At 33.3% G+C, this 27623-nt stretch overlaps 2 protein-coding genes and 1 long non-coding RNA gene across 5 annotated transcripts; 1 reads left to right on the forward strand and 2 right to left on the reverse strand.

Annotated features, from left to right (window-relative positions):
• Positions 1-4520: 4520 nt before the first annotated feature.
• On the reverse strand, positions 4521-5502 carry LOC114376276. The gene is made up of 2 exons (XR_003658936.1): positions 5387-5502; positions 4521-5050 (listed from the first exon to the last, which is right to left on the reverse strand). It is a non-coding gene; the product is annotated as an uncharacterized LOC114376276 (long non-coding RNA).
• Positions 4684-20189, forward strand: LOC114376275 (E3 ubiquitin-protein ligase KEG-like). 2 transcript variants are annotated; one of them, XR_003658935.1, is made up of 18 exons: positions 4684-5057; positions 5417-5756; positions 8670-9035; positions 9122-9352; positions 9543-9668; positions 9762-10098; positions 10181-10338; positions 11999-12156; positions 12336-12457; positions 12585-12719; positions 13983-14107; positions 14288-14392; positions 14947-15180; positions 16585-16918; positions 17005-17193; positions 17557-17862; positions 18515-19816; positions 19944-20189. XR_003658935.1 is itself a non-coding variant. In XM_028334304.1 (17 exons), the coding sequence occupies exons 1-17, from the start codon at positions 4715-4717 to the stop codon at positions 19721-19723; spliced, it is 4818 nt and encodes a 1605-aa protein (XP_028190105.1). In that variant the 5' UTR covers positions 4684-4714; the 3' UTR covers positions 19724-20189. The 2 variants fall into 2 exon arrangements, 1 of the variants encoding a protein (XP_028190105.1); XM_028334304.1 differs by having other exon boundaries at positions 18515-20189.
• A 568-nt stretch (positions 20190-20757) lies between these two features.
• Positions 20758-25065, reverse strand: LOC114375629 (nudix hydrolase 16, mitochondrial-like). 2 transcript variants are annotated; one of them, XM_028333463.1, is made up of 4 exons: positions 24714-25065; positions 23065-23179; positions 22251-22334; positions 20758-21242 (listed from the first exon to the last, which is right to left on the reverse strand). In XM_028333463.1, exons 1-4 carry the CDS (start codon positions 24752-24754, stop codon positions 20985-20987), a joined length of 498 nt encoding a protein of 165 aa, XP_028189264.1. In that variant the 5' UTR covers positions 24755-25065; the 3' UTR covers positions 20758-20984. The 2 variants fall into 2 exon arrangements, with proteins under 2 accessions (XP_028189264.1, XP_028189263.1); XM_028333462.1 differs by having other exon boundaries at positions 24684-25054.
• Positions 25066-27623: the final 2558 nt, after the last annotated feature.

The raw sequence follows: 27623 nt of genomic DNA on the forward strand, positions 1-27623 counted from the left end.
AACCATCTCTAAAGCACCTTTGTCATCCTTAAACTCTTTCAAACCAACACTCAAGACCTCCCCACCACATCGATACCATAATACAACTCTTTTTGGACAATTCAGTTCCCTTAACATTCACAAAATCTAAAAAATACGACCACATATCCTCAATGCAAATTCCAAAGAGATTCAAAATCCATAAATTCCAAATTATTATCGCCTCTACATAATTTACCACCATGGTACACCATTCAATTGAAACAATGATTCATTATGAAGACCACAATATCTAAGGAGCAAAGTACAATAACCTACAGAAAACACATAGAACATAGCACAGCTCATATTAAATGATAATGAATATTTAACTTCATTTGGTGCACACATACAAACATGGCACTCTAAAATTTATAACACCAAAAGAACAACAACACGAATGACATAGCTCTGATGACAACAACAACGTCGGGAATAGCTGCAGAAGGCAACACTGATAAAAATCCGACAACGATCACATGCCCTAGGTCTAACTCTTGCTCGCAAGAACCCTTGGTTTCCTTCCATTTCTGCCCCACGTCAGAATGTCATTTCTCCTTCCAATGGTTTCTTATTTTGCAAACAAAAAGGCATCGTTCAAAACAACATCGTTTTAAAAGCCTTGCCATATCAACATTCTACTCAACAATTACACGGGCATGTTATACAACTCTATTAATTTTTTAAAATGTTTTTCATGAACAGGAGGAAAATGAGGCATTTTAAAAACTTTAAAGAACCAGGTGAAACCTTTTAACCTTAATATACTAAAATGAAACAACTATGAAATATAATGAATTATAAGTGACATTAATCATTTTTTTAATCTTAATAGTTGATATGATAATTGTTATGAGTTATTTTCATATTCCTATATCTCCACTTCCTATTACATTATACTCACTCAGTAAGAGGTGTTTGGTTTGGTTGTTTTCTGTTTTCATTGAAAATGAAAACAGAAAATGGTGATGGAAATGTGTTTGATTGGATTTTTGAAAATATTTTAACTAAAAATGAAAACAGTTTTCAAAAAATAAAAATAGTAAATGAAAATACAAACCAAACATCCTAAATAATTGTAATTTTAAAAAATAATAATATTGTTTTGTGGTTAATCTCTTTACAGTTACATGAATGATATATAAACGAGTAAGATTATGTACAAATAATCTTATTACCTCCTTCAAGTTGTAGTATGCTGCAAATCACAAATACCCAAATTGTGCAATAATGAAGTATATTGAGTAAGACCAAGTGCTTTGGTGAGTACACAAGTCAAGTGGGCAGTGGTAGAGGCATATAAAATAGGTCCTTTAGAATTCCATGTCGAACAAAATGACAATCAACTACTATATGTTTGGTATGCTTAGGAAAAATTGAACTTTTGGTGGCTATTACAATGAAGATGCATAGGTTGAGAATGTGAGATACCAATGTCAAGAAGAATTTTCTTTAACCATTTCAACTCATAGATAGTTTATACCATGTAACAATATTCAACTTTAGCGGATGAGCGTGAAATCGTGTGTTGCTTATTTGTTTTCCATGAAATGGGAGAGTTACCCAGATGAATGAACCATCCTATGACAGACCTGTAAGTAATAGAACAATTTCCCCAATCTGAATCACGCTAACTAGTGAATTTGTAGATCATGATTTCTACTCAATGAGCACACCTTGCCCCAAATTTCCCTTTAAGTAGTGAACTTGATAGCAAGCCCATTTCGTCTAGGCCCACTCGTAACACCCCAAGGCTTAAGAAGTTTCTAGGTTATGTTTGAATAATATTTTGGACTTATCCGTTTGTATTTATCTTTCCTTCAAGGCTATGATGTAGCCAAGTGTAGGGCTCTGATATTTAGACTGTTGCAAGTTTGTCTACCTATGGACAACATTGTAATGTTTTCGGTATGAAAATGAAATATCTTAAATTAGATGAATTAGTGTAGAGTAGGTAGAGCAGTCTCTAGCGGATAACCCTACAATTATTGCCCTAATAGAACTACTCACAATGCAATCTCCCAATGCTTTTGTCAAGGTTGCTGCATAAACTGAGACAATATGCGAACACAATAAAACAATTTTGGTATAGTAAAACAAAGGTAAATGAAACATCCCACCAACCCTGTATATTGATCAGGATGAGAAAATTTTGATCCTTCCACAATACCCAAATGATGATTTTGCTTCACGGAGTATTTGATGGTTTTGCTCCTAGAAGTCTTGTTTCCCTTATGATACCCACAGCCGTCAATTGTATCGAATGCTAGAAAGAAGAGAATTCTTCAATTATAACATAATTTTACATAAAAAACAATTAAACAATATATGAAATTTACTTTCTAAGGTTGCTTTGTCTAAAAGTAGATTTAATATAATTTTGGTTCTCTTTTTAAATAGAGATATTTAGTTCTTTAATTCTATAAAATCTGTAGTCCATCAAATTTAAAAAATATTAATTGATAAGAAATTAATTTAATGTAATCTAAATTTAATAATGTGAGATAAAATAAGTCATTTAATCTATATCATAATTGATGTTAATGATCAACACTTTTAGTTTGAAGGAATGATCAAATTTTATTAAAGTAGGAGATTAACTATTTCTATTTTAAAATAAAAAAACTAAAATTATGAAATTAAAAAAATTAAATATTTTTATTTTAAAATAAAAGATCAAAATTATCAATTTTAAAAGTAAAAAAATAATAATTATCGTAACACATATTTGTTTTCCCCACAAAATCAAGGTCAAGAACCAATAAATGTTGAACATTGGCGTGTATCAAAAAGTAAAATAAAATTGAAGATTGATGATTCAATGGGAGAACACAAGACGCGTTTTCTGTTTCTCTTGCTTAAGTTTTTTTTTTTTTTTTTTGGGTGAATTTTTCTCTTGCTTAAGTAGGAGGCATCATCTAAACGAGCAAGTCGATGTCTTGTTTGGTTGGCGAAGTCTTTTATTATATAATCAATTTATAGTTAAAAAATATCTGACTAATTTTTATGAAATTTTATTTGACGCGCCTTTACTTCAAAATCGACAAGAGTGTAGTAAATGAATAATTCCTAGGAATCCAAAAAAAAAAAAAAAGAATGCCTAGGAAATAATATTTAAAAAATTATGTTCTTTACATCTCTAGTATTATTAAAATTTGAATATAAAATCAATTAATTCTTTTAAATTCATAAGTTTATAATGTTGCACTAGTAACAGTTTTAAAAATATAAATTTAATTAGAATATACACACAACTGGGCAATCAAAATTTATATATATATATATATATATATATATATATATATATATATATAATATACAATTTGTTATACTGTTATCTCACCTCATATTATTATGTAAATTAAATTTATTGAATTATATAATAATTATTTTAAAATTATACTTAAAAAAAATTAAATTGATTTATAATATAAAAATTTATACACCAATAATACATGAAAATTAAACTAAAAAAATATTTATTGTCAAATCAAACTGATATTGTACCCAAAAAATAAATCCAGATAATAATATAAGCTCCCATAAAAATAAAAAATAAATGCTAAAGTAAACCAACCCTTTCAAACTTGCAAAATTCAAAGTCAACTCCTACCCACCTTAGCTGCTTAGCCAATCCAGGAAATTGAAAATGGTTGAAACTTGGAAAAGCTAAGGAAAAACAAATCACGAAATTACTTATCAGTACCATTTCAATCTTCATGCACACCAAAACTGTATATAATAAGCATATAATACCAATTGTCTTTGACTTTTGTCAAAGTTCTTATCTTCCATTTTTTTAATTTAATATTTATCTAATATTGTTTAAACGCGTTGGTTAGTCTTGCTTGCATTCGTGTAGTACACTTTCATAAATCATAGCATTGCTAAAAAAAATTAAAATACATTTTGGTTCTTTTTCAATTTAATCCCTCAAATTTAAAAAGTTTCATCATAATTTTTTAAATTATTTTTATCATGTCATATGAGAGTGTTCCGCATCAGCAAAAGACCAACAAGATTAGTATCAAATTTGATGAAAAAACTAGAGTAATCTTATAAATTTAAGAAACTAAACTGAAAAAACCAAAATGAAATAAAGACCGAAAATACCAATATTTTAGCCTATATAATGTATACGATAAAATATTTATTTTATATAACTAAAATTTAATAAATAAATATATTTAATATAAATTATATTTTAAATATATAATAATAAATATTTTAATTTATTGATAATTAACTAAAACTATTGAAATTTAGTTTATAAAAGTATATATTAAAAAATAAAATGATTAAAAACTGTTAAAAACATACAAAAATTATTATCATTATTATTTCAAGAACTGTTTGAATTTAAAAATTATCTATACAAGTAATTGAGTGTAATTTCTTTTGAAAGATATAAGTTACAATAATAATTAAAGAAAAAAATATTTAGAAGAAAAAACCCCAAATAAAATAATTATTTTTTATATTAGGTATAGATTATAAATAAATTAAGATTAAAATAAGGAATATTTAAGAGAAATTATTAATGGTTTAGCATCAAATGTTTTTTTATCTGCTCTTTCATGCAAACAACAAAGTAACTGGTTTCTTTTTCTCCTGTCAACTCTTTCTCCATTTTCCACCACCACCCACCGTTTTTCTTCGCCATTTCAAAAACAAAGTTCAACTTTGGTTCGAAAGAATGAAAACCAGAGAGCCGTTCTGTTCCGTTTGCCAAACCCGCTACGACGAGGAGCTGCGGGTCCCACTTCTTCTCCAATGCGGCCACGGCTTCTGCCGGGACTGTCTTTCCAGAATGTTCTCCGCCTCAACCGACACCACGCTGACGTGTCCCCGCTGCCGCCACGTGTCCTCCGTCGGAAACTCCGTCCACGCGCTTCCGAAAAACTTCCCCGTCCTCGCGCTCCTCCGCTCGCCGTCTTCTTCTAACGCCGTCAGGTCCGTTCTCGACTTCGATTTCGATTACACCGATGATGAAGACGAAGATCAAGATCAAGACCAAGACTATCGGAGCTACCTAAAAGGTAAGGCAACTCAAGCTAATTAGCATCAACCAAAAAAAATAAAATATTTGTAATTTTGTATAAAGCAAAAAAGCCTACCTACGTTTGACAAAAAGCTCCATATATACTATGGAGTGTGTGTTGATCAACTCGGCTTAATTAGATGTTTTGAGTTCGTGTTCTAAATATCCAATTATCATAAATATTTGGAGGGAAATTTTTATTGTCTATAATAATTTTATCCGCCATTTTAGAAGAGATACCTGCGTGGTTTATTTATATAAAAAACAGCTCAATATGTAATTCTTTCGTTTAAAATAAAAAAAAAAATTGTTTTAGTTCTCACTTACTTCAAAGTTGTTGTTGGATCTGTCTGACAGACGATGAAGTACTGTGGCGGAACGGTGGTGGAGGATTGAGGCTGGTGCGGCGGATTGGAGAGGGCGGGAGGGCGGGCGTGGAGACGTGGACGGCGGTGATGGGTGGTGGAGGGCGGAAGGTGGCGGTGAAGAAGGTAGAGGCGGTGGAGGAGATGGAGTTGGTGATGGAGAAGCTTGAGCTTTTGCAAAGGGGTTCGATGTGGTGTAGGAATGTGTGCACGTTTCATGGGGCAGTGAGAGTTGGTGATGGGTTGTGGCTTGTCATGGATAGGTGTAACGGGTCCATTCAGTCGGAGATGCAACGCAATGAAGGCAGACTCACTTTGGAGCAAGTCCTAAGGTTTTGTTGCTTTTGTTTTTTATAGTTAAAATTCAATCAGTTGAATGAAGTCATGAATTTTTTGTTTTGTTTGTTTCTGGTTGCTTTTTTATGATTAAAACTAAAATTGAATTAATTGAAGTGCACACTTGCAGGGTAAAAGTTTTTCATAATGCGATCCAAATATAACCTGTCAATTTCATATAATTGAAAATTTGTTGCTTTTGTTTTTTCAAAATTAAAATTGAATGAAGTCCTATGTTTGTTTTTTTTTTTGCTTCTCTTTATAAGTAAAATTGAATTAATTGAAATACTTTAAATGTTTTGTACAGTGTCATCCTGTCATAAATTGTCATATATTACAAATTGTTTAGTTTTAGAGTTTAAAATCTGTGCAAATAAATATAAAAGATTTTTACTATTGTAGGAAAATCCAATACTTACAGTTTTCTTATTTTAAGGAGACAAACTGTTGGAGTTTACTACAAGTGATTTTTGTCTTTTAATTGTTGTTATATTGCTTGACAACCATGGATATGATTATTAGTTATAAATAAATAGAAAAAAAATATAATTTGTAGATATGTTGTGTGGTAAAAATTTATATTAATCTTTTTATGACGGACCTTGAATTCGGTTTGAAATTCTAATTATATAGTTATACATTATAAAGTTGAGTTGATAAAAATGTAAGTAAATAGATATTATAAACTTAAGTTTTTAAGTATCTTTTTTTTTGCACTGCAAAAATCAATAGTATATATTATAAAAGAAATTCAGTACTAGATGTACTGAAGATACAAAGATAAAGGCAAGAAAGATACTAAGAGAACCCCTCTAGGGAAAATCGAAGGCAGCCCACAGAGTACAACAAGCCCAACCCCTCTAGGAAAAAACATCCTGTAAATTGGTTGACCAAGAATGAAAGTGCAGTTGGGAGTCCTTCTCAACATATTTTAGCCATGACCAAGTGTGAAACAGGGCATCATCCATGACCTTTTCAGGATTAAAAGGCTGGTTCTTGAAAATCATGGCATTTCTATAATGCCAAATGGAGAAGGACAGGGCTAACCACAGAAATTCCCATCTTCTGTTTGTACTAGCTTTGCTACTCCATTGAGTGAATTGTAAGAAGTGATTCTTTGGGTCTATGGAAAAAGGACCCACTCTATTAACCCAACTCAATGGCTCCCACCAAAGGTTCCTTGTCATAACACATTTGAACATAAGATGGTTGACCGATTCTTCTTCATGATCACAAAGGGGACAGCTATAGGAAGGCATTGTGACCTGTCTCTTTCTGAGATTGTCCCTAGAAGGGAGTCGGTTCTTGAGGAGTCTCCAAGAAAAAGCACTCACTTTTGGAGGGATTTTCAACTTCCACATAGTGTTAAGAACGTTGTCTTGACTAATACTATGATGAGTCTCCTGCAGCACTTTGTAGGCAGTTCTTGTTGAAAATAATCCATTAGGGTCTGGCTTCCACCAAAGGATATCCCTGTTGGATTGGTTTAAGTGAGCAGAATCAATCTCCGCTAGAAGATCAGCTACCATTTGTATTTCATGATCAAAAAAATCCCTTCTCCATGATAACTTCCATTCCCATCTGCCCTCCACAAAGTCTCCCATGGAACTAATTGAAGAATGCTGCTGTTTACTTATAACATATAATTGGGGGTATCTTCCTTGGAGATCACAATTGTTCTCTAGCCATATATCCTTCCAGAACCTGATGTTGGACCCCGTACCCACTCTCCATTTGAAATTATCACTAAGGCAATTGTTGTGTTGCTGCTGAAAGATTATCTTCAAGTCCTGCCACCATTGAGAGCTGATATTTCTCCTTCCACCAGAAATCAGCTCCTTCCATCCACCATACTTCGAAGTTAAAATTCTAGACCAAGGTTGGTTATGATCATTTGCCAACTGCCATCCCCATTTACCAAGTAAAGCCTCATTAAATAAAGATAAATCTTTAATCCCTAGGCCCCCTTGGCTCTTAGGAAGACAAACAATATCCCACTTTACCCAAGGAATCTTTCTGGCCTCTTGGTGAGCTCCCCAAAGGAAATTTCTCTGAATGGAAACGATTTTGTGCACCACTTTTTTGGGGATCCTAAAGAAGGATAGAAGGTAGATAGGTAAGGCTGAGAGAACAAAATTAATAAGGGTGATTCTGCCCCCCATAGTATACACATGGAGCTTTTCGTGTTAGACCCCTTTCTGTGTTAACATATTATAGACTATGTATATGATTAAAAATTATGAAATCAAGGCAATAGATATGTTTAACGTACTCAAGCATTCTGAGGTTGTACTAACAAACACTGTTTTATTGTTTTTATTCTGTAATCAAATTTCTGGTTGTAGCAATTTATTTCCTTTTCCTATGAGGTTTCTTTGGTAAGGTTGTGGCAAGAAATTTATTGCTAGAACTTGATACATACTAATAGAAAAGAAACCTGCTGATTTTCATGCTTGATTAGTTTAATTTATCTAGATTGGTTTGATGAGTACTATTGCCAATGTCACAAGTTATAAATATGATGAACCACATTCTGGTATATTCATGTGTATATGCTGGTCAATGCTAACGTGTGTATGGAGCAACACTGTATCTCAATGATCATCCAGACTGGGTTTAGTATCAGAAGTTTCAGTTAACTGCGTTCTGCCTCTGCTTTTTCTGTTTTCATAAACAAAAAAACCAAGAGAAGATTGAATTATTTGATTAAAATTGTGTTGAAATTTGAAAACGTCTCACCTGAACCGTTTTATCTATGACTTGATGGTTTGCTTTTCTTAATTCTTATTTATGCAATATGGGCAGTTTAAAAGCCATTTCCATGAAATTTGAGTTCTCTCTTATTGTATATCAATTGCCTATGATAACTATGAAGTATGAATAGTGTCATCAAATTTTGCCGGATGTAGATATGGGGCTGACATTGCGCGAGGGATTGCTGAGTTACATGCTGCAGGTGTTGTTTGCATGAATATAAAACCATCCAATCTTCTTCTTGATTCAAATGGCCATGCAGTGGTTTCTGATTATGGGCTTGCTGCTATTCTGAAGAAGCATTCCTGTTGGAAGGGCCAACCAGAGTGTGAGTCCTCAAACACCCACTCATGTATGGAATGTACAGTGCTCAGTCCACATTATGCAGCTCCAGAGGCTTGGGGGCAACCTGTGAAGAAGTCATTAAATTTGTTCTGGGATGATGCAATAGGTATATCAGCAGAGTCTGATGCCTGGAGTTTTGGTTGTACACTGGTGGAGATGTGCACAGGTTTTGTTCCGTACGTGGATCAACTCATCATTCAATTTTTCTTCTTTACATTCTGGTTTTCTAGAGTTTCATATGGAAAATTCTTTGCTTGTGCAGCTGGGCTGGTTTAAGTTCGGAGGAAATTTATCAAGCAGTTGTCAAGGCCAAGAAACTGCCTCCACAGTATGCCAGTGTTGTTGGTGGTGGAATACCTAGTGATTTGTGGAGGATGATTGGAGAGTGCTTGCAGTTCAAGCCATCTAAAAGGCCTAGTTTTACTGCAATGTTAGCAATATTTCTCCGTCATTTGCAGGGAATACCGCACAGCCTTCCTGCAAGCCCTGATAAGTAAGCCTTGTACATTATAATTATCCATGACTTGTATCTTCTATGCTGGTTTTGTGGCATCTGATTGAGCAGTCAAATTGTAACCTATTTATAGTTTTTGATGTGTGGTGTGTAAATGAACCAAATTTGCAGTTGTCATAGAGATGCCCAACAATTGTCTTATACATGTTATATATTTCTGTAAATACAGTGACTTTGTTAAAAGCTTTTCATCAAATGTGATGGAGTTGCCCCCTCTGTCTGAATTTGAAGTTTCTCATCAAAACCCATTCCATCTTCATCAACGTGTATCTCAGGGGGATGTCAGAAGTGTTAGGTTAGTTGGTGCACCAAAGTCAAACAACCTTCCTTGAGCTAGCTTTCATTTGAATTTTGCAATTCATTCTTTTTCTTTATAATTTTTGCACAGAGAACTTCTTTTCAAGGCTGTATCAGATTATGGCAACAACTACCTATCTTCTCTATTGGAAGCTCAAAATGCTGACGGACAAAATGCTCTCCACTTGGCTTGTAGACGTGGCAGTGCAGAACTTGTTGAGGCAATTTTGGAGAATGAAGAGGCAAATGTTGACGTCTTGGACAAAGATGGAGATCCTCCTCTTGTTTATGCATTAGCTGCTGGATCCCCAGAATGCGTTCGTAGTCTTATCAAAAGAGGTGCTAATGTGAGATCACAATTAAGAGATGGCTTTGGCCCATCTGTTGCTCATGTTTGTGCACATCATGGCCAACCAGAATGCATGCGAGTATGTTTTACTTGAATCATATTTAGTTGAGCCTTTGTATTTACTAGAGCTATATTCATATAAATTTGTGGTAAAATAACAGGAATTACTATTAGCTGGAGCTGATCCTAATGCAGTGGATGATGAAGGTGAATCTGTCCTGCATAGAGCAGTTGCCAAGAAGTCCACTGACTGTGCCCTTGTGATAGTGGAAAATGGGGGCAGTAGATCAATGGCCATCTTGAATTCAAAGAATATGACGTAAGTATAGATATCCCATCAATTTTTGTTTTTAGCTTAAAATGTGTTTTCCAAGCATGTCAATCAGTCTAGAACTCTATAGGTACGGAAAGAAACTGATCTTACTCAATTTTGCATATCCTATAATCAATGTGAAACATGCACTTTAGTTGTCTCAGTCCACTGCATGTCTTTTTCTCTAGTATGGAAAGGCTTACTTGTGTTGAAACATGCACCTTAGCTTGATAAAATTACTACGAACCACTCTTGTGTTTTCTTAGCTAGTTGTACAATTGAACACAATTTAGGATTGAAATTGAACAGAATGACAATATATTTCTCTAAGTTCCTTTATGTATAATGATTTATTGCTGTGAATGCTCAATAATCTTCGATAAGTGATGTTTATTCTTGTTATCTCTTCATTATGGTGTGTTCCTTCTGAATTTTGATTCCATGAAAAACTTTCTAATTTGCTGGCTGATACTGTCTTATTGATTCCAAATTTAGTTTGTTGTCTTCCCATAGTTCTCTTATCTTCAAACTTAGTGGCATGGATCTTACTTTTTCAATAGATAGTTATTTATTGATGTATGTTCTCTGAAGTCTGATTGCTGAACTAACAGGTGGTTGGTTTCCCCCTAACACTGGCACACAACTCTTTCCTAATTTTTTGCATCTTCTGTGCATTATTTAGGTATAAACAATAGTCCCTTGTCATTAGGTTCCAGTTGCCTATTTTGAGACTGTTTAGTGTTAGCTTTTGTGAGCAAAAAGGCAAAAAAAAAGAGACATCATATTGTAATGCTCTTATATGATTACAGTAATTTTTGTAATTAAGTTTCAGTATAACCAAATATATGAATATGATCATTGTTTCACATGACAACCATCTTGCATAGAGAATATAGATCTACATGGTTCTTATTTTTTATCACTAGACTATTTTTGTTTTGTATAAAGTAATTATTAAGTTGGTGTTAATTCCATTTGGTTTTCCTGCGTGCTAGATTATACCGATAGATATAGATATTCAGGAGTATACTTTTACAAATGCCTTTTTGTGAAGCTTGAGTTTCAATACATGTGTCAGTTATTTTGTTTTTCCTGATGAGTAAGTTGGGCCTGATACATAATATATCCTGGCTAAAGGCATGGTTTCTAGATGTGAAAGATGGTAGTTTATTCTTTTACTTTGAATAGCCTTCAATACAAGATTTCTGCACTGTGATATTGCTGATGGGTAGACTTTAAAAAGGTGGTTATTCCTGTTTGAGTAAACCAGGCCATCTCTTCTTTGTCCTTATTTGAGTAGTAAAGATAATAACATGTTTTCATATTTTCAGTAACGAATCCATTCTTTACTACTGCTACTAGGGAACAGAAAGCAAATGCTGTAAGTCAATCATATTATAGCAAATTAAATACCACTGGAGCTTGTATTTAAGCTAATTTTAAAGGGCATTGCTTCTTTTTTTTTTTTTTTATCGTAATTTTTGGGGTTAGTTTTTAAGCTCTTGAGTGTTTAATTTTTGTCATTTGTTGGAATTTATGTTAGAAATTCTATCTTGGATTGCAACATTTTAAATGCTTCTGGTTATTGTGTGGGTGTTCAAATTTAGATATCATTTTGCCTTGCATGCATATGTGATCATCTAGTTTTACACTTTTGATGTTGCAGACCGCTGCACTTGTGTGTGGCAACTTGGAATGTTGCCGTTGTAAAAAGATGGGTTGAAATTGCAACTTCTGATGAGATTGCTGAATCAGTTGACATCCCAAGCCCTATGGGCACTGCTTTGTGCATGGCTGCTGCCTCTAAGAAAGATCATGAAAGTGGTATGTAGATTTGGGAGGATTGGTTGATAAAGATTTTAACATTTGTCGTGTCTTTTGATTGAGCTATTGTAGTTTTCTATTCAAATCTAGTTATTCCTTATTTATGGTAATAATTAATAAAGCTTCTGTTTTATTCAATAGTTAAGTCATCTGATTTTGTTTGCTCATGCCAAATATAGAGGGGAGAGAATTGGTGCAGATATTGCTTGCTGCTGGAGCAGATCCATATGCTCAAGATTCACAGCATGGGTGGACAGCTTTGCATACAGCTGTTATGACTGACAATGTTGAATTAGTTAAGGTGAGTAAACCAGATTCTTCATTAGAATAATAAATATCCATCAATATTCAATATCATGTTGGTATCTGAAGTATGTGCCTTTTGTATCTAATGTTAACTAAGTTCTTTTTTTGTGTGTTTTGAGTAGGTTATTCTTGCTGCTGGTGTTGATGTGAACATTCGCAATATGCACAATGGCATTCCTCTTCACATAGCCTTAGCTAGGGGAGCTAAGTCATGTGTTGAACTACTTCTATCTATTGGGGCAGATTGTAATTTGCAGGTTTTCATTCAAGTTCCGAATTTACTCTGTTTCAGTACAGTATTACATGAAGTGTAGTAATAAATATAAATACTAAGCTTCATATCTCTTATTATTGGATTGTTTGAAAATGAAGATTTGGTGCTTTGATCTGATTTCTTTTTTTCCTCTTTTTGATTTTTGTCACACTCAAATGCTTTTATTATTTGTCTATAGTAGATTTGGAGTTTAACTTTATCATTTGACTGATTGGTTGCTGAGTTCAGTGACTTCAGTCCAGTGTTATCAATGGCGTAAAGCCGAAATTCCCCCATATAAACACGCCATTGTGACTCCTTGGTGGGCCTCCCTTAAATTTCCTATGGCTGTTGGCAAAAAATCTGCCACATTATTCTGCCATCACGGTGCCATGGCCACTATTTAACAAAACTGGTTCAATCTCCAGTACACTGTAGCCTGCCTCTTCGTCACAGAGTAAATTAAGCTTAATGTTGATTTATAATGTTATAAATGGTTGGGGGACTGACAAATCTAAGGGACATGATTCTTATTAGAACTCAAAAGGTTGCTTATGCTGTTTAAAATTCAGAATGGAATATTGAAGTTTCTCTAAGTTTATACTATTGTCATCTGTTTGGGAATATTAGAGATCTACTGATATAGTTGAAACTTGAAAGTTTAGTGTTTGCTTTCATTACAGGCATTTAATCTTTCAGATAAATTGCAGTTTACTAATTTGAGGTTTATCCTCTTCTAAAAGTTAGTGCATAAATTCTAAAAAACGAAGAGTTGGTTCATAACATTTTATGGTGTGCTCTAAAATTGACAACTAGGCAGTTGCAGTATGGTAGCACTCATGAGTGGCACTTGACTGGAACTAAAATCTTCTCAATGACAGTTTTTAGATTGCGCCAAACTTCTTGAGTATGAAGTTTTACAAATGAAACCTCACCATTCACTTCAACTCCTGAATAGTTAGCCAAAGTTCAGGGGTTGAATTGTTACTAGAAACTTTTGTATTATCATTGAAAAATGAAAATTGCATAAACTTTAAATCTACCTTTTACCCATTTGATTTATTGTTGTCTTTATCTTATCTATCTTTTACATTTTAGGCTGGCTTGTGTACATGAAAAAAGATAAATAGGGTGGAATTTATTTTTTAACTAAAATTTGTTACTTGCTAGAAATATTTGAAAGTTGACATCCCTCCTATCTTCTGAAAGTAAGGTTTTTTCTATTATGTTTGTGATTTAAAGTTCTAAGCTGTTTATTTTGTCTCAGGATGATGATGGTAATACTTCTTTCCATATAGCAGCAGAAACAGCAAAAATGATACGTGAAAATCTTGATTGGCTCATTCTTATGCTTGGGAATCCTAATGCTGATGTATTAGTCAGAAACCACAGGCAAGTTGCAGCTTAGTGAATTCATTCTCATTAGATTTTGATCACATTTGTTTTTTTCATTTTTAACCATCTGAAAAACTTTTGTCCATCTAGTATCATTTTAGAAAATTTTGGCAACTTTCATTTTTCCATTCCAAAGAAAGCCTCTCCTATTAATTATAGAGTTACATTTTATTACAGTGGCAAGACTCTTCTTGATGTCTTGGAGGTCCTTCCCCGAGAATGGATATCTGAAGATCTGATGGAGGCACTCATGAAGAAAGGAGTTTGTCTCTCTCCTACAATGTGAGGAAGCATTATTTTCTATTTTTCTTATATAGTGTCCTTGGAATATCTTAATTGTATATCTTAGAATTAGAATATTGTAGAAAATCTTTAGAATTTTTTGTGAAATTATTATCTTCTCTAATTCGGGAAGAAATCTTGGGAGTTGTTTCCTAATTTCATTATTTTCCACATTTATTAGGGTTCAGATTTTATTGACTTAGTGTGCTTTTGCACTAGTAGAACTACACCTGTATGTGACCTAATTCGTAGTATAAATAAGTGCCAGTGTTTGTAATCTAATGGAATACTATCAAGAACCTTTACAGAGAAAACAATATAATTTAGCTCCTTCTTTTTCTCTTTCCTTCCCTTCCTACCTTAAGCCCCATAAATTCAATAGATGTGATATCATATTTATTTTCTAACCACATCCAACTAATATTTTTTTAATTTTTGTTTTAGATGTGTTTTAGCCAATGAAGTTGTAAAAGTCATTCAATAGATGTGATATCATATTCATTTTCTAACCACATCCAACTAATATTTTTTATAATTTTTGTTTATTGTTTTAGATTTGAAGTGGGAGACTGGGTGAAGTTTAGAAAAACTTCCATAACTCCAACAAATTGGTGGGAAGGTGATCGGCAGAAGCAGGTGGGCTTTGTGCAAAGAGTTCCAGACAAAGATAATCTCATTGTTTCATTTTGTTCTGGAGATTATAATGTTTTAGCCAATGAAGTTGTAAAAGTCATTCCATTAGACAGGGGACAACATGTGCAGCTTAAAGAGGATGTAAAAAAGCCAAGGTTTGTTTCCGCATAAATCTTACATCAAATATAAGTGAGGAAAAGTATGTGTGAATTATCATCAGTACATGCATATGTTTATATTATTGACAGTAGTAATTACAAGAGGAACCATCTTCTAAATCAGAACTAATTAGCACCAATCATCCATGAGTCAGTAACATCCAATACTAAGCATTATATATGTTCTTAATCCTAACATTATATAATATAATGGCTTCTTTGTATTCATGCCTCTGTTGGAGGGATTTCTATGATCCTTTAAATAATTTAAATAGATTGGAGAGGTCATATTTGGATCCAATTGCAAGGTATGGGACTCGAGTCACACAGTGGAAGTGTTGGGTTTATAAGGCCTTGGGTTCTCCAACTACAGTTGCTAGCCTTTGTGGTGTGATTCTCCTAAGGCTCTTATCAATTGGTATAAGTGCTTAAATCAAAGCTTCCAAGCTAATCAGCATTTAATACTGCGTTTGGATTTCCTTTCTTAGAGCTTAGAATTTACTTTAAAACATGGACGTTAAAAATAAGATCTTTAAATTTAAAAGGCTGTGATAATTATTTAATTTTTAAACTTAAAAGTTACTTTTTGGTTAAAATTCCTTAGGTAGTGTGTTCTTGGACTTTGGGTTTTGGAATAAAGGCAGAGGGGAAGTAGAAGCTAAAAGCTCCTAAAATTAGGTTTCTAAGTTTTCTTTATTTTAGGGGGAAAAAACTCTGCTTTTTTAAAAGCTCATTTTCTTAGAATTCTGTTTGAGTCCAGCCTCTCTTTTTAAGGAGAAGAGAAACCCAAAATAAATTAGGCCAAGCACTTCCTAAAACATCATATGATGTCTATAAATGATGTATATTTGGCCTTTTTTCTTAATGCAGATCATTTGTGTTAGTTCAAGATGTAATGCAGGCCGTCTTTACATTCCAGATAGTGATCATGAGTAGTAAAGTCTGGCTAGTGGGGGACCAAATGAGATTATGGAAGAAAAAAAATATTGAAAATAAAATGTGCAGATAGAGTACTCTAGTGAGCAAGTCCTGTGCTTTATCCGTGTAGATTATATTTCATTTGCTTGGATATATGGCATTCCTTGAAGAAACCATGCTCCTGTGGTGGTTCTTAAAGGATATTGCATTGAACTGGAGAGCCAATTAATTGGGTGGAACCTTTGTATGCTTTTTCTCTTCTTTTTTGGTTCATGTCTTAATACTCTGATATGTATTTTCTTCTCATTTTTATTTTAAACACAGGAGTAAGGCTTTTTGTGCAGAAGACAGAGAGAATAGAGAACAACCTATCACCTATGCTTAACTATATAGATTTTATTATCTAGTGCCTTGTGTATGACATATGTCTGCGTTTCTTGCACTCATTTTTGAGTGATATTAATGACTAATTATCTATGCCAGGTTTGGTTGGCCTGGGCAGTCTCGTGACAGCATTGGGACAGTATTATGTGTTGATGATGATGGGATCATCCGAGTTGGATTTCCTGGACAATCCAGAGGATGGAAAGCTGATCCAGGAGAGATGGAACGGGTTGAAGAATTCAAGGTTGGAGATTGGGTTCGCATTCGTCCTTTTCTTACGTCTACAAAGTATGGATTAGGATCTGTGACACCAGGAAGCATCGGCATTGTATATTGTATCAGACCAGACAGTAGTCTGTTAATAGAACTGAGTTATCTTCCAACTCCATGGCATTGTGAACCGGAGGAGGTTGAGCAGGTTGTCCCTTTTAGGGTAAGAAACAAATTCGTCTAATTTCCCTTTCATGACAGTTTATTTTTCTCCTGCATGAGTTGCATAAACAAATTTTTATCTTACAGATTGGTGATCGGATATGCGTGAAGCGATCTGTTGCAGAACCTAGATATGCTTGGGGAGGTGAGACACATCATAGCGTTGGAAAAATAAGAGAGATTGAGGGTGATGGTCTCTTAATAATAGATATACCAAACCGACCTGTTCCATGGCAAGCAGATCCATCAGACATGGAGAAGGTGGAAGATTTTAAGGTGGTAATTCTTGTTGTTGACCTTTATCTAACAATTTAGGGCCTGTTTACCTTGAGAAAATGTTTTCTGTTTTCACCTTTGATCACAAAACTGCAACTTTGTTTTCAATCTGTTTTGTTGTTTTTAAAGATTTGTATGGGAAACAGTTAAAACAACTTTCTTTTTTCTCTATCTCCTGTACAAATCTTAAGAACAGGGAACAAATTGAAAATAAGGCATCAATTTTATAATTAACAGTTAAAACTGGAAATGAAAAAGGAAATTTTTTTCTCAAAGTAAAACAAACCCTTAAGTTTTCTTCTCATATATTCTGAGATGTTATATGATCAACTTTATTTAATTTGTTATTTTGTCCAACTGCAGGTTGGAGATTGGGTCAGAGTTAAAGCTTCAGTGTCTGCTCCAAGATATGGATGGGAGGATGTTACAAGAAACAGCATTGGAGTAATTCATAGCTTGGAGGAGGATGGCGATATGGGTATTGCCTTTTGCTTCAGGAGTAAGCTTTTTCCTTGCTCAGTCACTGATGTTGAGAAAGTTCCCCATTTTGAGGCGGGGCAAGAAATACGCGTGATGCCATCTGTTAACCAGCCACGGCTTGGATGGTCAAATGAATCACCCTCTACTTTTGGAAAAATAGCAAGAATTGATCTGGATGGTGCTCTCAATGTAAGGTTATGTATTTACTTTTTTTTTATTAAAAAATTGCGCAAGATATCATACTTATAAAAGTGGAACCAGTACAGTTTCCACTGTTGCTAGAAAGCTTATAAAACCATATAGACATTCCTAGGATTTAGCCTTCATTGGAGTATATTCTAACATGGATTCAATTCACCTAATTTGGGTGGACTGATTCAATTCATTTTTTTCACCTTATACGCTAAAGTTGAAGTTTCAAATAGAAACCCTATTGTAATCTTCAAATAGATTATGAGTCTATTGAATTATAATGATGCCAAGCTCAAAATTGAACCATGACTGCAAATTATTGATTGCCTATTTATTCAATCTGATCCTAGTGGTGTAGCTTGTTGGTTAAGAGTTGAGGATATTTATGGAATTTGTCAGAAAACTTTTCACATGTAAAGTTGTAGTATAAGGAATCAGACATTCTTATAAAACTGCTTTCCATTTCTAGCTTTGCTGGCATTTCTTTTCTGATCTCATCATGATGTGAAAATTATACTGACATGAAATTTTGGCCACTGCTTGTGTGTTCAAAAAGCTAAACTTCACATACAACATTTTGGTAACAAGGTTATTTGTGATTGCATCATTAAACTATTGGCAATAAATGATTTTGTTGGTTTCGTTGTAGGTGAGGGTCCCTGGTAGGAAGAGCTTGTGGAAGGTTTCTCCTGGAGATGTGGAACAACTTCCAGGATTTGAAGTTGGTGATTGGGTTTGCTCAAAACCAAGCCCGGGAAGCAGATCAAGCAATGACTTGAATGGTGTTAGAAGTATAGCTGTTGTGCATAGTGTACAGGATTCTGGGTACTTGGAGTTGGCTTGCTGTTTCCGTAAATTGAAGTTGTTGACTCATTATACTGAAGTTGAAAAGGTTCCTTGCTTTAAAGTTGGGCAGTATGTTAGGTTCAGAACTGGTTTGGTGGAACCAAGGTGGGGTTGGAGAGGAGCTCAGCCTGAATCTCGAGGCTTTTTAACCGGCATTCATGCTGATGGAGAAGTGAAGGTGGCATTCTTTGGTTTGCCAGGATTGTGGAGAGGAGACCCTGCAGACCTGGAAATTGAACAGATGTTTGAAGTGGGAGAGTGGGTGAGGTTGAAAGATGATGGCAATGATTGGAACTCAATTCGGCCAAGTAGTGTTGGTGTGGTACAAGGCTTAGGGTATGAAGGAGATGAATGGAACTATAGTACTTATGTTGCCTTTTGTGGAGAACAAGAAAAGTGGGTAGGACCTAGTTCCCATCTTGAAAGAGTTCACAAACTCTTTCTTGAACAGAAAGTTAGAGTAAAACTTAACGTAAAGCAACCAAGATTTGGGTGGTCCGGGCACACCCATGAGAGCATTGGAACGATACAAGCCATCGATGCTGATGGAAAGCTTCGAGTATACACGCCTGAGGGATCAAGAGCATGGATGTTGGACCCATCAGAAGTGGAGGTGGTGGAAGAGAAGAGGCTCTGCATTGGAGACTGGGTCAAGGTTAAAGCATCGGTTTCAACCCCAACACACCATTGGGGAGAGGTGACTCATTCAAGCATAGGAGTGGTGCATCGGATAGAAGATGAGAATCTCTGGGTGGCTTTCTGTTTTATGGAGAAGCTATGGCTATGTAAAGCATGGGAAATGGAACAGGTTAGGCCATTTAGAGTGGGAGACAATGTTAGGATCAAAGATGGATTGGTGACCCCACGGTGGGGATGGGGAATGGAGACACATGCCAGTAAGGGAAGGGTGGTAGGAGTAGATGCAAATGGCAAAGTAAGAATAAAGTTTCAGTGGAGGGAAGGAAGGCCTTGGGTAGGAGACCCTGCTAATGTTGTCCTTGATGAAAATTGATGTCTATATACATAAGAGGTCATGGAAGCTTGAGTTTGTGCCAAGAAAATGAACAACAAGGATGAGGAGTAACTCCAAAAGAGTACTCTTGGAGTAAGTTGATACTTCCTCATAAATGAATAGCTTTATGGTCCTTGCAACTACATGTGCTCTGGACTATAACCTACTTTTGAAGGATGGAATACTGCTTTTGACCAGATTTCTTCATGTTTATATGCAGGAGTGAAAGGACTGAAGTTAGAAGGGAAAGTTGGCTTGCTGGCTTGGACAGTTATTTATCTATTCTTAGATTAGGCCATTTATATTCATAACTTTTGAGGTATATATATTTTTGCTTATAATATTGCAAATATTTTACTCCACAGTCATTTTTTTTATAGAACTTTATTGTACAGTTGAATAATTCTTGAATGAAATTTGTTCTATTACAATGGATAAATATCAGTTTGACAAAATATTAAGGATTCGAACGCTTTTTACCTCACATAGTCACATTATTATCTACTAATAGGCATTGAGCATTGAGCAAGTAATGGGGTTAACTTTCTGGACATATGCAACTACTATATTTAATTTATGGTTTCCTTGCAGCAAATCTCCTTACGTGTGAATAAGTCAAGTTTCTGGGGAAAGACTGGATTAGATTTCTGTAGAATAGATTATTGAGGTATTTATCCGTTGTAACAACTTAAATCCGTATGAATATCAAAATATGGATTCATTTCTTATCCGGACTCCAATTTCATCCATGGAATGGAGGAAAAATTTATCAGCATACTTTTTTTTTAGATTTTCTTTAAAATGATTCTAATTATTGAGTAAGTTATATTAAAAAAAGAAATTATTGAGTAAGTTTAACATGTATCACTAAATAGGGAGTGAAAAATAAATAAGTTATATTTTTGTGGATCTTACGTCAATTTCCTGAAATAATAGTGCTTAAGAAGTGCATGAAACTAGTCATCAACATACATGAAGTTCCTTGTTAATATTTCGAGTTAACGGAGTATGCACTAAACATGAATAGATAACAATTAAAACAACCAGAACAAGCATCCTCCAGTCTCAACTAAAACCAATGTTATGAATTATATACTCTGAATTAAAAAAAAAAATCAGAGATCAATCCAGATTCGAAACAACGATAAACTACCATGCAATTCTGATTTAGAGTTAACTGTCCTAAAGTAATGGAACCCCCAAGAGAAGTGTTTTAAACACAGATACAATGCCCTACATGTAATTAGTCAGCAAATCCTTCTTATTCTTCCCTTCCATTCACCAACTTATCCTCATGCCATTTACAAAAGCATTCCAGGGCATCCCTCATCCACGCATGCCGGAGGCTTTCAAGTGCCTCCGACACAGCTAGCCATCTCCTATTTCTGGTACTTTGCTCAGGCCATAACTCAAGTTCTTCCTTAACAAACAAAGCAAACATTGCTGCTTTACATAAACCTTCTGGACTAAACTCATCTTGATGGGTCTTACTCCTAAACTCATAGTATCCAAGAAAATCCTGACATCAAATAGCCATAAGTATATCAACAATCGATTTGCAAGTATCCATCCAAATGACAAGATTACAAGGCAATGCAAAATATTTAGGATTAACTAGTTTTTAGTCCCTAAATTTTTTAAAAATTTGATTTTTAGTCCCTAAACTTTTGTTCGCTAGTCAAGGTTGCTCAACTTTTTTTCATTAAGGATTTTAGTTCTTAAAAACTCTAATGAAAAAAATTTGAGGGACTTTAACTAGTCAAACAATAGTTTAGGAACTAAGAACCATAATGAAAAGAAAGTTGAAGGATCTTGATCAGTCAAACAAAAGTTTAAGAACTAAAAAGAAATTGACTAAAAACTTATTTAACCCAAATATTTATCATCATTGTTTACAGTTAAAATAGGATAAATCAAGAATAGAAATAGAAGATTTAGAGGGTTAACAGCATGTTAAAACAAATATATTAACCAAAACCATGTACAATACCACTTATGCTAAATTCTACAACAACAAAAAAAAGCAAGCAACCATAAAAGAATTTAAGTGCTAACATTCAATCATATTTTAGGGCCATATTCACCAAACTTCAAATGATGATGTGGCGTCATCCAATGGGTATAGTTTAGTTGATAACACACACTAAATTTGTGGGAGAGGACCTGGATTCGATCTCCGCAGAATACACACTTATGGAGGAGTGAGGAGCCTTAAATCTAAATAAATCCCAAACCAAGTGATTACAGTTGTTGATAATAAAAAAATGATAATGTGGCTTCTTGTGTTTTCACTCAGATGCAAAAGTCCCGGTAAGTATTGGAGAAAACTTCATTGCAATTATCATCAATCACGTGACACTAACTCAATTCATCACAAAAGTCTTATTCCACTAAGTGATCCTAGATTCTTACTATGAAACAACTAAAGTATACAGATAAAACAATCTGTTAAGATATTACGAAAGCTTCAATAACAATTACAGAAGCTCAAAAGTCAAATAAATTCATGAGTGGATAAGTTTTTCACCATTATGTCTCCTCGAACTCCTGCTTCTTCTACAGCTTCCCTTACAGCTGCCTGCTCAACAGTTTCGTCATTCTCCCAACCTCCCTTTAATGGAATAAACAATATCTCAATAATCGGAAATTACATCTTCATTTAGTGCCCTTTCAGAAAACAATGCACAACTGATCTCAACCAGATTAAGTTACAAAACATTTCAAAACTAAAGTAGCAACAATCATTTTAAATGGACCCTTCAGTTGCAGTCAAAGGCAGCAATATATATATATATATATAAAAGCATATATTGCAATTTAATAGAAATGTCTCATGAATAAATTCAGTATAGGTGTTTAACACAAATTAACAATAAGGTCCTCCAATTCACGTAATTCTTACAGTGCAATAAATGACACCGAGCATTTGTATTGCTAAAATTCAGAAAAGAATGACAAATCAATTTGTCATCCCGAATGGTGGTATAGAGAACAGAATCTGTGATTTTACCATCTAGCCCAAAACAAATATTTTTTTAAAAAAAAATTAATTTAGTAAACAATGAAATGTGCATTAAAATCGGAACAGAAATTGACCAACTGAGTTCCAAGAGTCCCCAATATTCATATGTATTAGAATATAGCTTTTGTGGGTGTTGAACTGTAATTGGACTATATCATATGCATATAATAACATTGAATTCAAGTTCCAATTCAACTTGTGGTTTACTTCCTATAAACAAATTCGTTCAAACCAAAGATCCTAGATAGGCCATAATGCATTTCGATCGAAGAGCTTAAGTATCAGACACAACCTAATTCACTTGATCAGAACCATATACCTTGGGAAACAAAAGACCAGGTCCGCTTGGTGAATTTATCATAAGCACTTCAACAATCTTCTCAGAACTAGAGTCTCCACAATCATTAGAACTTTTATATCTAAATGGAACACACCTGCACCCCAATTAGCATCTCCAGATCAGATCTTTGAGTATTTATATCCAAAACAAGTACATTAAACAAAAGCCAAGCAATTCCTAGCTGAAAATCATAGGTTATTGTTGTAATCAAAGCTGCTCAATTAAAAGGCTAATTAACTTAGTCAACGGAATTCTTCAATTCCTCCCCCCCCCCCCCCCCCCCCCCTATTACACTCACGAAGTCCAGATTCATATTGGTACCACATATGAGATTGTATCAAAAAATTATTCAATTATTTTACAATTGAGTTATTTGGAATAAACAATGATTTTGCTTGTTCAAAAATCACACATTTCTCCAATTCATAAGTAAAGATGATGATATGACAAACCTTAACACGTCATACAAAAATGTTAAGGAAAATAATAAACACTAAAATGTTAACAAAAAGGCTTATATGGTACTGCGTGCATCCTATTGAAATTTCCAGGATTTGAAGCATCACTGCTGTGCAAGTCTAAAAAATATAAGATTCATGATATATCATTTATCTCTATTTTCAACTTAACAGTTCAAGCATTGACCAAAAAATGCACAAGCTAAATTATATGCACAAAATAGAAACCTCAAAAGGAACAAAAGTGTGATCATATCAAACTTAAAAAATTGTGAATGTATCTCAAAAGTCAAGCTAACACAATTACCTAACAAGCACAGAAAGTCAATGCTCCAAAATAAAACTTCTCCATTTTTCAATTAAATTAGCATCCACTATTGCAAAACCATACACTCTACAAACAATGATTTAGTATGTCTATGTCCCTAAAAAATGATCATCGTAATTTCTCTCTTTAAATCCACGTGCTTTCACGAAATAACCCATTCCTTCATAATTAAACTATGCTACAAGACACGCTAATCCACACCAAAACAGAGAAAAACAAATAAAGAATAATGTCTTAATGTATTTAAAGACCCACCAAAATCCAATTAGTTTAGCACTATTACAGAAAACTTCGTTATAATAAAATATTTATACTAAAACCAAATCATTTCTATTCTATCTTTAAGAATGATCAATCAATAACAAGGTTTTTTAAAAAAAATAAAATCGGATACCATCAAAAGGTTTTTGATTGTCCATAACATAATTGTGACCTCATTTATATGCAATTTCTTGCGACAACGAAGATTTCCTTTATATAAAATAAATACACAAAAACTTCGTTATCCCAAAAAAATGGTGCAATAACCACATGCATCAACATCAACAAACAACAAAAAAGATTTTTTTAAAAGCAAACATCTATCTAAACCAAAAATTAAATAATAATATCAACAACTTATAACGTTAAAGCATCACCATCATCCAGTCAACATCCTAATTTCTCAACCCAACCAACCAAATAATCAAATAAACTTTTTACATGTTCCGTACCAAAACGACATTTATTATTATTATTATTATTCAACAACAATAAACGATTATTGAATCAAAGAAGATGAAAAGAAGGGACAAAAAACGTTGTCATTTTACCCAGAAACAAGACGATAACCGTTCTCGTACCGCTGCTGATGCCGGCCCGTACGGGCCACCAATTCAGACATAGTAATGATTTTCTCAAATCAATTCTCAAATGATTCCTTCGTCATTGCGAAATTCCAATGCATCGATCCTACAATGATCGCGCCCGCACCAAATCACGATCTACCAACGCATCATTGTTCCTTCTTCTTCTTCTTCTTAGGATTTGTGTTTACAGAGAGAGAAAGAGAAAATGAATTAAGGCAATGAATGAGGGTTGGGTTGGGAAGAGACGAAACGAAATGAATGCAAAGCGATCGGTCAAAGTCAGGTGGATCATGGTCAACTTGTGGAGCTTGATTTTATAGACCAATGATTTTATGACACGTTTGGGAGGATGGTGATTGGGTGAGTTGTGCGGTGAGCGAGGTTGGGAATTGGGACGCGCACGTGGTTGAAGAAGTCAACTGATGGAGAATGATGTTTGTTCTTTTTGCCATTAAGTGTGTCAGGATTTTGTAGGGTCCTCTCTTCTTCTCCTTCTATTTTTCTATTTTGTTGGTTCAATGAAATACTAATATCTAATAGATGATAAAATTTTGTGGATCTTCTATCATTTTTAATATTTTTATTTTATTTTATAGATTTTAATTAATGTTACATGTATCTAGCACTCTTCATAATATTTATATGTACCAACCACGTAATATTGGGTTTTATTGTGCAAAATCTTTTGATTAAAAATAAAGTGAAATTGATGCATCATGGATGTGTACATATTTGTCTTGTGTTTATAAAATATTGATTAATCAACTCAAAAGAAATATACTAGGGAGAGTCAAATAGGAGTGTAGCGTATAATAATTACTACTCTATATATAAGACTTTTTTTAAAAAGAAATTATTGTTTATATTTTATAGGATGTTGTTCTAATTGTACGGTGTATTACTTATTTTTTCTTATAATATCATTAATTAATTATAATATTCTTTATTTAAAATATTAATTAAGTGAGAAGTAATTAGGTGGAGAAAGAAACGAAGGGTAATTTTAAAAAAATAATATAAATTATCGATAAATTTAAAGATAATTTTTTTAAAAATAATATAAATTATTAATAAATTTAATATTATCAACTAAATTATCACAGGTTGTGACTCAATGACATGTATAAGTGGTTACATGATTAATATAACAAGCTTAAAATAGTATAGTGAAAAACTTCATTGTGAGCTTTCATATCAATTGAAGATAAACTTAAATAATTAAAGAAAGTAAATGTTGTTGTTTTCAAGAACATCATGTTAAGGGGTCAACTTGCTTCAATTTGGAATTTAATTAAGTGGACTATATTATAAAACTTGATGTCTTAGTAGATACATAAAGAATTTGGTTCAACCTTTCTAGCTATTTTCTCGCATATTGGATCTAGACGTATGTTCATAGCTAGAATTGCAAATGTTCTTACTGTTGGAGTTTAGTCTAAAGGTGCGTCCAACCTAATAATAGAAAAAAAAAGTCATTCAAATTTGTCTCCTCCTTTTTTGCATTTGTTTTGTCATTTTTATGTTTTTACAAAGACCATTCTATTTTCTTGTTTTCATATTTAGGTTCAAACGATGTTGAATTATAAATGGAAGAGTGAATATTTAGTCTAATTTTATTGATATATGTAAATAAGAATGCAACTATTTAAAGAGGTTGATCTAAATTTTAAAACATCTTTATTGTCGAGTTTGTCTTGCATAGTTTTCTAGATTTTGTAGGCCCGAATTGTGCAGTGGTAGACGTTGGTGATGATGAACAAAAGTGATTATAGTAAGATTTTTTTGTTTTTTTTTTTATGTTTGGTTGTATTAAATTTAATTTGGTTTAATCCAAATAAATTTTATTTATCGTAGGTGTTTGGTGTATGGCTTAGCTGACTATTATAGGGTGAAATTTGAGCGTTGATTTTTGCGTTGGTGATTGATAATATTTGGGCGTTGAATGATTTTGTCTGATCTGGTTGGAATAAGAGTTACATGTTTTTTTTTTATTTATAATGAACCACCTATTTGAGTTGACATTATCCAAATTGATAGAAATATGTAATAATAGTTATCAGTCTGTGTTATGTAATGTAGAAAGATTGATTTTATGGTTTTTTTTATTTATTGTATTAAGGTATGGACTTTAGTGGGGAAGAGAGAGATGTAGCTTGAGGTTTAAATTTAACAATTGATTTACCTTAAAATATATTAAAAGTACATAAATGCATAATAAAATGAAGTACACAAAGTTACAAACATAAGTAATAAGTTCATATAATTATAAAACATAAGTTCTTAAAATTATAATATTTAAATAACTAAAAAAATATCTTCAAATGCCCATTTCTAATCCTTAAATGGCATCATTCATTCCCATGATTATCATTATCACCATCATTTTTTTCATCATCAAATTCTTCCTAAGCATCATCAACATTAAATTCCAACAAAACTAAATTATCTAAATCAAAAACATTTAAAATTAGATCATTTGACTTTTTCTAACATCTCTCACCGATTCAACATTATCACCATCATTTTCGTCCTTGAGGATACTCAAACTCAATTTCATATTCCTCTTCAGTTATCAATTCATTAATCTCATCAAATAAAAAAAAATATTTTTTTAATTTATTTCCTTTTCAACTTCAAATTATACATTACATGAACTAAGTTATTCTGTTGATACAAATGATTTCTTCTCTTTACATAAACCTATAATTAAAAATAAAATTCTAATTATTATCTAAACAAAATAAAGAAAATTAATAATACAAATAAAGTTATAAACTTAAATAAGAATTACCATTTCAAATGAACTCCAAGTTCTCCTGTTTTATGTAACTTCCGGCCGGATTATTTTATTCATAGATTTTCTGGTGAATTCTGTAATTCATCAAACTCGTAGTTTTGCTAAGT

The sequence above is a fragment of the Glycine soja genome, chromosome 11 (assembly GCF_004193775.1).
Source record: "Glycine soja cultivar W05 chromosome 11, ASM419377v2, whole genome shotgun sequence".
NCBI lineage: Eukaryota > Viridiplantae > Streptophyta > Magnoliopsida > Fabales > Fabaceae > Glycine > Glycine soja.

Bases quoted from the DNA above. Each gene is read 5' to 3' on its own strand.
- LOC114375629 (XM_028333462.1), bottom strand. From the start codon at position 24,754: ATGTCTGAATTGGTGGCCCGTACGGGCCGGCATCAGCAGCGGTACGAG. The intron at 23,180-24,683 runs GTAAAATGACAA...ATTGGGGTGCAG, and splicing joins GGTTATCGTCTTGTTTCTGG to GTGTGTTCCATTTAGATATA. The intron at 21,243-22,250 runs GTGAAAAACTTA...ATTTGATGTCAG, and splicing joins GAGTTCGAGGAGACATAATG to GATTTTCTTGGATACTATGA.
- LOC114376275 (XM_028334304.1), top strand. From the start codon at position 4,715: ATGAAAACCAGAGAGCCGTTCTGTTCCGTTTGCCAAACCCGCTACGAC. The intron at 5,757-8,669 runs GTTTTGTTGCTT...TGCCGGATGTAG, and splicing joins ACTTTGGAGCAAGTCCTAAG to ATATGGGGCTGACATTGCGC. The intron at 9,669-9,761 runs GTTAGTTGGTGC...ATTTTTGCACAG, and splicing joins GGGGATGTCAGAAGTGTTAG to AGAACTTCTTTTCAAGGCTG.